General features: G+C 36.6%; 1 protein-coding gene across 1 annotated transcript in view; it reads right to left on the bottom strand.

The window, feature by feature from the left end:
- Positions 1–603: 603 nt before the first annotated feature.
- galnt2 (UDP-N-acetyl-alpha-D-galactosamine:polypeptide N-acetylgalactosaminyltransferase 2) overlaps positions 604–10439 on the bottom strand; it is a 146762-nt gene continuing 136926 nt past the window's right edge. The window contains exons 10-16 of the mRNA XM_079843437.1: positions 10052–10155; positions 8990–9116; positions 8258–8350; positions 5762–5845; positions 5518–5644; positions 3312–3431; positions 604–3224 (exon numbers count right to left, since the gene is read on the bottom strand). Coding sequence (XP_079699563.1) covers positions 3069–3224; positions 3312–3431; positions 5518–5644; positions 5762–5845; positions 8258–8350; positions 8990–9116; positions 10052–10155 — 811 coding nt within the window. The 3' untranslated portion in view covers positions 604–3068. The remainder of the gene's footprint in view (positions 3225–3311; positions 3432–5517; positions 5645–5761; positions 5846–8257; positions 8351–8989; positions 9117–10051; positions 10156–10439) is intronic.

Here is a 10439-nt window from a genome sequence, read left to right as displayed (position 1 = left end):
ATAGATTTTTTTTTTCCACAGTCTTGGTTGCAACATTCAGTGCACTAATCCTTGAAGCGCGTGAATCAAAAATGTGTCCAGGTCACATTATACATAATAAAGTACAGCAAATAAAGTACACTGATAGAACCTTTTTTTTTTTTTTTTCATTGTTACATTATTTTTAATTTCCACAATTTGCCCATTCGTTAATACGTCTTCTTTTTAATGAGAAATTTTGAGGTTTATTGCCGTAGACACATTTTTTGTTTGTTTTTTTACACAACTTTTAGGTTTACATTTTTGCAATGATTTTTAAATGAATAAAAAGTTCAAATTAAAAGCAGTACTTCAGAAAGCAGTACTACTGAAACATAAAAGAAAATAAATATTCATATATAAATTACTTAATATATTTAAATGCAATTAAAGAATTTGTAGTACCATCTTAAATTAAAAAAGTGCCACATATTGTACATTTAAATATAATTTACAATGCAAAAATTCTAATGGTCCTCGAAGTAGAAAACGACTGATTTTATACAGTTATTTTTCCTTTTAGTTTTGTTAATATATGAAAACACTAAAGGACACCGGATATGTATATAATTTTTTTTTTTATTTAAGTTAATTATTTTCCGTCATTCAAACTTTCGCAATATCTATAAAACAATGAACAAATACAAGCGCTGTACAGTTGACCAAATCACTATAACTGCAACTAAATGTGTAAATGTACATGCATGGACATACATACTGTATATACACACATATACACTATAACAACTGTTGACCCCATGCGGTTTCCTTTGCCGTTTAATGCAACATCAAGATCTTCCTAAAATTGGCTTGAGGAAACTAAAGAGACAAAAAAGTTGGGGGTCACATGTCCTTCATTAACCAAAAATGAAACGGTTCTAGTTTGGATTAGAAGTGTTTCCATATTCAATCAAACAGCAAATGACTTTGGCACACTGTGCTATGTAAACATTTCATCCAATTCAAAGATTAGCCATCATGTATTGCTCCAAATTTGGCTGAGTTCTTTAAAAAAAAAAAAAACACAAAAAAAAAACCAACCCATTGTTCAAAGCCCAAACTTTAAACCATTTCATAGGCTTCTCCTTTTATGGAGAAAGGTGGTGTGATTCACTATGGCAAAAGTGCAGTCCACATCTAAACCTGCTTTCCCGTCTGACTACAGGAAATCTGATGACGCTACAGAACACGGGCAATAAAATACAGGTAGGTGGACTGATTTTCTCCCTGAAGGCCACACAATCTCTGCCCAGACTCTGAAACATCAAGACAAAGAGTCTTCCATGTGTTTCTGTTGCTGTCTTCATACTCACTAATGGAGAACTGAGATTCTGGGACAACACAGGGTGGTGCAGACGAATCGAACATATACAAGTCTAAGATTAACATAACACTTACTGCTGATACATGAGGAGAGCTGACCGAAAGGCAGCCAGAGACTCATTTAGTCTGGATTTCCTAGCCTACAATAAGTTAGTCAGAATGCTACGGCGTTATACATGAAAGGTAGGTGAGCTAACTGTTTCGGTTTCACATATCACAGGCTTCTTTGTCTGTTGGATTTACAGTAACAAGTTCTGTTAAGATCAACTGAAGTACCACAATAATTCACAAGGTTTGGATGTGAAAAAAAGGATTTTGGGCGTTTCATTAAATGGTCATTAAAAAGACACAAACAAACAAACCAACCGTGTTGTGTTTCTCCATTGTGAGTCTAGACGCTTCCCAAATGCGTATTTTGAAAGCTGCTTAGAAACACACTCGCACACAAAAAAGACCTCACATTTTCTTTACAGTATCATGGATAACAAAGGCAGTAACTTTTTACCATGAAAAGAAGAATGAGAATGCTCAAGTAATGACATAATGTTGCCCAAAGCTGCTGAGGATCATGATTGATCTTGAGAATAAAACATCCAGGACTTTTAAGGAGGCAGGAAAGGAGCCTTTCCAACGCCCATGTCATGATCCAGAACACGTACTGCACAAAGTCAGAAGAAATCATGGAAGATGAGGAGTAATACACATCCATCTTTGTTCAAAACACAAAGACGGGAGCAGAGCTTCAGATCAGCCTCTGCTTGGAGTTACCAGGTTATTACCATGATTATTTTACACAATACACATGGCGAAGTAAATAAAGGCTACATAGAATTAAGAAATAAATGATTACTGAGAAAAATGTGGCTGAGAAACATTTGTTTGTGTTTGAAGACATGTTTTAGATTTGTTAGCAGCCAGTGCTACAGTATGTGAATCCAGCAGTCACACGTTCTGTACAATGCCTCAGTTCTCCTTCAGAACACACCAGGGGCCCTTACGGAAAGCGCGTTGAATCTTTACACATTGCACCTTTAACAGAAAAAGACAGATTGACAATTTAATAAGAACTAGAAAATAACAAAAATGGTCTCTTGATTTTTTTTTTCTCCCACCGGTCTTCTTGCGTGCGCGCCGTGAGCTGAAAAGCACGGGGCTGTGTGCCGCTGTCCTCCACAGTACAAGTGTGTCTGTGTCGGTGCACGCAATAAATGAGTCCTCCCCTCAATCCCATGAGCCCTCAAATTAAATCACACCCAAATTACAACAGTCTTGAAATCCAGTCCGATCACAGCGCAGGAAGGGAGCCTCCATAAAACGTCATTTACATTCAACAATATTGGTAACGTGACTACAAAAAGAAAAAGAAAATGTGCTGGAATTCAAGAAAATGAGACATGAAAAGGCGAAAAATAAGAAAATGGATCCTTTGCATCGGGAAATGGGAAGGAAAAACTCCAAAAATGGATCCGATACAGTTTAGACACTTAAAAGATTCACTTTCCAAGAGCTGGACAACAGATGAAACAGTGAGGTATATAGTTAGATGGAAATAGTCATCATCATCTTGTTTGTGTTTTCATTGCCCGTGGCCCTAGAGGACCACCAGACCGCACCGTGGCGGCCCCGAGTCTGTATCTGGGCAGCGATTTATCTCTGAGGGGCGAGTGCGTGCCCAGCACGGGCTGTCCGAGGGCGAGAAGGGGAGGGCTGGGATGGTCGGTGTCGAGCTACGGCTGCAGGTTGAGAGTGAACTTCCACTGCTGGGTGAGCGACGGACTGCACACCTCCACCGTCAGACCGCCGTTCCGCGCACTCCGGCTGTCCAGGCATAGATTGCTGCCGACGTGCCGCAGTTTAGAGTTGTTGTCGATCTGCTCCCATTTCTGCAACAGAGAGATCGCGATGATAATGTTGAAAATCTGACTAGCAGCGCTTCCTCTAAACCCCTGCTTTGAGCACAGCATGCTCACCTGTCTGCTGTCATTCTCCCTGCAGCCCTGCAGTTTGATCTGTGAGCCAGCGGTGCGATCCACCACCGTCAGGCAAAGGTCCATGTGTTTTACTGATTTGTCTTTAGTCAGGGCCCACTCCTGTTCATCATAAACATAACGTGTGCAGTAAATACATTAATCCCACATAAATCTTCACAGGAACTTGAACAAAAAACAGTTTGGTGAAATGCTGCCACTTTCTGAAATGAGCATGGGTAAGGTTACATGAGATACTTTTGAGAAGTTCTGAGATGTTATACAGTATGCTATAATCTATCTAAAAAGCATGCTGATAATAATTGTATAATTATGCAGCTTTTATGATTTCATTTGAAGGTAAAAAGAATTAATAGGCAATTAATTGTATTTTTTTTTTTTAAGATCTGGAAACAATTAAGAGGCCACTTAACATGATTTCTCAATTTTTTTCCAGAGCTGTATATACACATATATAACACTTTATTATTTAAAATGTATACATTTTTCACACTGTAACCCCACTAGGGAAGATAAAAAGGGAAGACTATATTATAGTGTATTTTTCATAAATTTAAAATATGTATATGGATGCTTTCACACTTGGCTTGATTGCTTGGTCGGAAACCAGAGTTCGATTGTTCCCCCCTTCTCTCTGTTCCCATTATATAATTTGTAGGGGTGTAACGATTCGTTTTAACAACGATTCGATTCGTATCACGATTTGAGGTTGTCGATACGATTCAAGGACGATGTTGGTTCATTTAGAACGATACGATCCGAAACGATTCAGTGACTTGAAATCGATTCAGTAACTTTTTAGCCCAAAATTGTGTGACTGAAATAAATATCTGGATACTGGTCAGTACAGGTGAAGTTTCCTAGATTCCTGTTGTTTCTTGTAAGGTATAAATTAATTATGGATATAAACAAACAAGTAAACAACAATTAATGGCAAATGCATTAAAATTTTATTTGAATAAAGTGCAACCAACAGTTTAGGTTGAATTAACAGGAAGTTAACCTTTTCTGCTCTCATTTTCAATATTCAATACATTTTCAATAAAAGCACAGTAAGTGCAACAAACATTTCAACAGTAGGTTAACCTGCTACTTCTGCTTTTGTTTTCCAACATAAAAATATTACAATATTAATATCAAAAATAAAGTGCAACTAACTTCTCTTCAGGTTTAATTAATAGTAGGTTTACCAGCTACTTTAGCTGTTGTGTTTCAACATTAAAATAATACAAATACAATATTAATATCAAAAATAAAGTGCAACCAACATTTCTTCAGGTTGAATAAACTGGTGGAACCTGCTACTCTCAGTTTAATAAACAAACAATATTTAACAAAAGATCAAATCTAACCAACTACTCTTCAATGACTCTACAGATTTCTTTTTAAAAAATATCAACATGATCTGACCGCAGAACACTTCTCTGTGCGTTCACTATGTCGCCAGCAGTACTAAAAACTCACTCTGCTGGCACACTGGTGCCAGGAATGCACATGTAACATTTAGCAAGGGTTGAAAGTACAGGTAGCTGTTTCTCCTGGTGGCTTGATAATTTCTCGCTGGTTGGCTTCTCCTCTGCCATCCGCCATGCTATGTTTTGTTTTCTTAGCGCTGCTGCTGGTGCGTGCGTTGCGATGATGTCACAGATAGGCAGACGGAATCGAGAAACGTTTAACACCGTTATCATTAAAAGTGCTAAGAAAAAACATCCATATAAAGTCTGACGTGCTTAAATCCAATGCGTTATTTCCTATGATCGATACAATCGATTGATTACCTTTTAAAACGATGTTAGATCGATATATGTCGTCCGGAAGGCCAACTTGCCGAGCACAGATCGATGTAGTTAGATCATAGGAAAATAGATTGATACATCGATGTAGTAGATGAATCGTTACACCCTTAATTATTTGGGTCCAAACCGCAGTATCAAACGTGCTAGTGTGAAAGCACCCTAAGTGTGATGAACCCTTTAAATCCCTCAGACCTGCCCACTGTGAGAAGGTAAAAGCTGGTAAAGTAATCCAGAAATTACCGTGTGGCCCTCATCGATACGTCACTCACCCTCCACAAGTGCATCGTTCCTTTAAAACTAACCCAATCTCACTGGCGAATCCATCACCCAGTGTTCTGCCGCCACACCAGACATAAGAAACATGTGTTCAGTACCTGAGATTGGATTGGTACCTGATTGCCCCCTGCGTTGTGGCACTCGTACACCCCCACCACACCATCAGCAAAGTGCCCCAGTGTGTCCAGACAGTTCTGGCCCTGCTGTAGTGCTCCAAAGGCTATGTCCTGATGATCTGGGACCCTAAACAAGACAGAAACAACAAGTTAGGTGTGATTAAACCTTTGAAATGTAGTCTCTGGTGGCAGACTGAAAGGATTCCAAAAGCTATTTTTTACCATTCCCAGGTCATACACTCACCGTAACTCTGGATAGACGTTCTCCAGGTACCACTTAAATGGTTTGCAGCCTAACCTCTTCTTCATTTCCATCCTGCTTTGAATGCTGTAAATGATGAGGAAAGTTAGTCATGTGGAGTTCATTTCAACTGTCTAAATCAGGGGTATTCAATTAAAGTTCCAAGAGGTCCAGTAGGTCCCAGAGGTCCGGAAAATACTTTAATACATTTTATACATCTGGCAGCCAAAGTACTTTGAAAAAGAAAAAAATCCTAAACACTCAAAATAGTCATCAAGGATGAGAATCTTGGGCCCCAAGAATTTAAGTAGTGATGTCTATGAATTTTTCTAACCAATATTTATAACAAAAAATGCAAATATTTCTCCAAACTGGATATGAATATAAAAATGTTAGATTAGATGTTTTATCGAGATATATCCAGCCCCGCAGCATACCAGTTTCAGAACACCAGTTTCAGAACCCCATCCACAGAACCGGAAGTGAGCGGCGCTACTCATACACGTTTTCATATGGATGTTAATCGGATCGATGTCCACGATATTTAACAACAATAGTTTTAAATAAAGTTACTTTTCTATTCATATCCTCGAACAAGAGAAACATGCATTTAAGCCTGTGAGATGTGAACAGAAGCATAAGGGAGAATATGTTGAGTTGTGTGTGATATTTCTGTCATGATGCATGTGCATGTGCATGATGTATTCACGTCTTTCACGTTTTATCATTAAAGCTTTTTTGCATATTATGTCAAAATATATTATTTGTCTTCTTAATATTAAATAATTATTCATTAATAAAACGTATTAATTTCGTTTTCAGGGATGAAAACACTTTCATCTTTTCAAGTATTTCTGCAGAAATGCCATGATATGGGCTTACGAGTCAGAAGTTTTTGTGTTTTAAGATGACTTTTTTTTGCATGTTTTTATTTTTTATTATGTTCCGTTTAAATTAATTTTAAATCTATAATTTTAGAAATATTTTATATATGTCCTATTTGTTTTCTTTCAGAGAAACACGTTTCACTTTAAGGCCTTGTATTAAATGGTTATTATTTGACATTTGAAAAATAGAAATGTCACATTCTCTGTCTATTATTTTCAATCGAAATAATACAATTGAACATAGAGTCAAATGGGAAACACTTTATAACATGTTACAAATGTATTAGGCCTAATATATATTTTTAAATAATAATAAAAACAAGTTGTAGTATTGTTAAAGTAACAATAAACTACAGTGTTTGTGTCCATTAACATTAAATCTCATAGGCTATTTTCTGTCAGTATTATTTGTAACAACATGAATGTGAATGAAATAATACTAATATATCTATAGTCAAATGGGAAACACTTTACAACATGTTATACATTTATTCATATTTTTTAAATAAAAACTGTGTATAGTTTTTGCCTGTTTCCATGAAGTATAAACTACTGTCTTTGTATTCATTGATTTAAGCATGATCAATAGGCTATGTTTTAAAATGTTGATCATTGTACATCATGACATGCATATTATATGAACAGAAAAATGACTTTATTTAAAAGCATTGTTGTTAAATATTGTAGACATCGATCCGATCAAAATCCATGTGAAAACAGCTTATATTTAACAAAAGAAAATTACATATATGGATAGCGCAACTATGACTATTTAAGCCCCGCCCCTCACTTCCGGTTCTGTGGAGGGGGTTCTGAAACTGGTGTGCAGCGGGGCTGCAGCTGGATACTATTGGTTTTATCAGGCTAATACAAGGCCGTGGGACTGTTGACCTCTTAAGAAAAGTATGGACCTTTTTTTTTTCTTTTCTCAAAGTAATAAGCCATTTAAAAAAAACAACGTACATAATCTAATAATCAAAACTCATCATGAGGTCAGATAACTAGTAATTTCAAGAATAAATCTCTAAATAATTTTCCAAATTATAACATTGTTTACTATGAAATGCTCTTAATATACTGATTAATGATGCTAAATGTATGGGAAAAAACTAAATGTCTAAAGGTGCCACGCATTAACTTGTCACAAACCTGATTTAGTTAAACAGTTGGAGTCGTCTGTATCATCAATACAAATAATTGTATTTGCTGCAGTCTTATTCTGCAGTGTTTTTGTAAAAGTATATTTTGCTGCTCACAGTGTTTCTGCTACTGCTGTTAAAATAACCGCCTCGTCTGCAGCTCTTAATGTGGCACTTTACATCTTTAGCAGGACAGAGAGAAGCAACGCGCAAAAAACGGAAAGGGCTTGAATGAAGCGTGTTTGGCTCTAGATAAAAATCATCATTACTGTACACGACCCTGAGCACTTGTGGTGAGAACAGCTTCGTTGTTTTGACATGCTGCTCACTTTAAACTGTAGAAACAGTAATTATGGAAGATGGTGCAATTGAGAGACCAATGAGCTTCTCATGGTAAAGATACTCTGTCCTACTCTGTTCCTAACTTTTCTCTTATGTATAATATTTGTCAATTAAGACAGATACACACTTACTTGCCATAGGGCACATTACGGGCTGAGGGCACAGCAGCGTAGTAGAAATTCTTGAAATCGTCCATCCAAACTTCTGCCGCTCGCCTTGTGTTCCTATAAAGACAAACACAAGCAAATGAGATTAAACTATACATCTTATATAGCGATACTGATGTTCTGCTAATGACCATAACATGTCCACTACATAACTAAATCTAACTTCAAAACTAATGGACCTTCTGCAGCACATTACTGGGTGCTTTATAATTATGACAGAATGTCACTTTAAATTTCAACTGCCCTGCCTTACAACAGCCCACTTATCACTGGCTGCAGTGCTGGATTCACCCACTGGATGGAGTACGTAAACCAGACTACTAAAGGGCCCATTTTGCTCACAAAATATAAGATAAATAAAAAAATATGTTCTTTGGCTACTGTTCTGCAGCTCACTCTGGGTGCCCAAAAATATTATTTTGTAATTGTAAATAAATCATGTATTTGTAAATAATCATTTAATTATGAATGTCTTTACGGTCACTTTTGATCAATTGAATGCATCCTTGCTGAATAAAAGTATTAATTTCATTCAAAAAATGTGTTTACTAATCCCAATTTTTTTTAAATATAATATAATATAATATAATTAATATAATATAATATAATATAATATAATATAATATAATATAATATAATATAATATAATATAATATAATATAATATAATATATAATATATAATATATAGTGGATACCTGGCAAACACAGTGCCGCTGCCCCCTGGGAATGTGTATGGATGCTGTTTCCTGAAGACATGACCCACTCGACTGCAGGGAATGATCTCCAGGCTGCCTCCGCACTGCCAGACCCGAAAGGAGATCTCTGAGAAGCACAACAGCGGTCAGAGATTAATAAAACAACACATCATATAAAACACACAAACAATCAGTTCATAAATGCAGATTTCCAAAGTGCCAAAACTCATAATTGCAAGTGTGACATCTAAACAAACAACAACACTCCTCTTCTGTGAAACTTTGTATTTTGCATGTGTCTAAGAAGTTTGCAAAGACCAAATTTTTCCAGGCTGAAGGATCATTTCAAGAGTTCTTGTAAACTTTTCCACAAGCAGCACAGCTGAGAAAAGTGCTGTGTTTGTGGAATGAGTTGGAATTTCTTTCAGAATCCATTATGCCACAGACATTATGTCAAAACCTGAAAAACTCCACCTCATTGAGTCTTACACTGCAGTTTCTATTCAAGTCTCGTTGCTAATAAAATAAAAAAGCAATAGTTCTTCTGTGGTGACCTGAATTGCCCCTTAGATGGGCACATTACTTATTGGCTGAGTAAGGCATTATCTCATACAATCTAATGATAGAAGTATCATGTTCTCATATTCAGTATTCATATACGGTGGCGCCACAAAGTATGTGAACACTTAAGCCACACTCGTGACACAAATCCATGAATTTCAATGCATTAAATTAAATTAAACCATTTGGCCTTTGTAAACAATCAATGCTAGACTTTTTTTCAAACATGAGCCATTTTTTGCATGTGACCAACTGGCCCTAAAATCCTTTTAGTGGATGTATGAAGTCACACTGCCTTCAAACCCTCATAAATAGACCCTACTTACACAAGTTCATAAGCAGCAATTACAATGTGATATGCATTCAAGTGACTTTAGAAGGAATAAAAATGAATGCATTAGACAATTTACAATTTCTTTCATCCATTTTTTTGGACAATCGGCTTGTCCCAGCACAACACATGAAATACAGGGCAATTAGAGAAATAAAGCCTCCACTCACCGAGATTCTCTCCGCCCCACACGTCCATCATCATGTCATACTTCCCCAGCTCTTCAAAGTAGTTCTTATCCATTACAAAGAGGCCACCGGCAATCATGGGAGTCCTGGACACCATAACGCAAAATATGAAAAATGAGATAAGATCAAACCAAACTTAGAACTTGCATACTTCATAGAACTTACTTTCTATTAAATATATACCAAGTAATTGTCTCACACACTGGCAAAGTGTTTTGTTTTAGTGGCCATTTGCGCCTTTACAAAACTCATTTTACTCTCCGATACTGTGATAGAGCAATCTGATCAGAGACCCATAAACAAAGTCATTAAACAACACTGGAATCATTAAACAAGAATGCAGAGTGCGGTGTCATGAAGACTTTTACAC

Source organism: Gobio gobio, assembly GCF_949357685.1.
Source record: "Gobio gobio genome assembly, chromosome: 18".
Classification (NCBI taxonomy): Eukaryota; Metazoa; Chordata; class Actinopteri; order Cypriniformes; family Gobionidae; genus Gobio; species Gobio gobio.
Note: the sequence above shows the minus strand (reverse complement) of the source record. Positions and strands in the feature narration are given on the sequence as shown.